The sequence below is a fragment of the Dipodomys ordii genome, unplaced genomic scaffold (genome assembly GCF_000151885.1).
Source record: "Dipodomys ordii isolate 6190 unplaced genomic scaffold, Dord_2.0 Scaffold152, whole genome shotgun sequence".
NCBI lineage: Eukaryota > Metazoa > Chordata > Mammalia > Rodentia > Heteromyidae > Dipodomys > Dipodomys ordii.
The window spans coordinates 1945333-1945689 of record NW_012267368.1 but is presented as its reverse complement, the minus strand read 5'-3'; the positions used below and the strand labels follow the sequence as shown (position 1 = coordinate 1945689).

General features: G+C 75.4%; 1 protein-coding gene across 1 annotated transcript in view; it reads right to left on the bottom strand.

Annotated features, from left to right (window-relative positions):
* Positions 1-357, bottom strand: part of Tpbg (trophoblast glycoprotein) — a 4283-nt gene that overhangs the window by 866 nt on the left and 3060 nt on the right. Inside the window, exon 2 of the mRNA XM_013032258.1 lies at positions 7-354. Coding sequence (XP_012887712.1) covers positions 7-354 — 348 coding nt within the window. The remainder of the gene's footprint in view (positions 1-6; positions 355-357) is intronic.

Genomic DNA, 357 nt, shown 5'->3' with positions numbered 1-357 from the left:
GTCGGCCGGGGGCGCCACGTGGCTCAGGATCAGCTCCTCCAGGGGCGCCGGGTCGCGGGCGCCCGCGTCGGCCCCCGCGAAGGCCAGCGGGCTGAGGTCGCTCAGGGGGTTGTGGCTGAGGTCGAGCTGCCGCAGGCCCGGTAGGGACTGGAAGGCGCCGGCGCGCACCGTGTGCAGGCGGCTGGCGCTGAGGTTGAGCGCTGCCAGCTCGGCCAGCGGCGGCCGGCGGGAGAAGGCGCCGGCGGGCAGCTCCTCCAGGCGGTTCCCAGTGAGGAAGAGCGTGCGCACGTAGGCGGGCAGCTCGGCAGGGACCTCAGTCAGGTTGCGGTTCACGCACTTGACGGTGCGCGCCGCCTC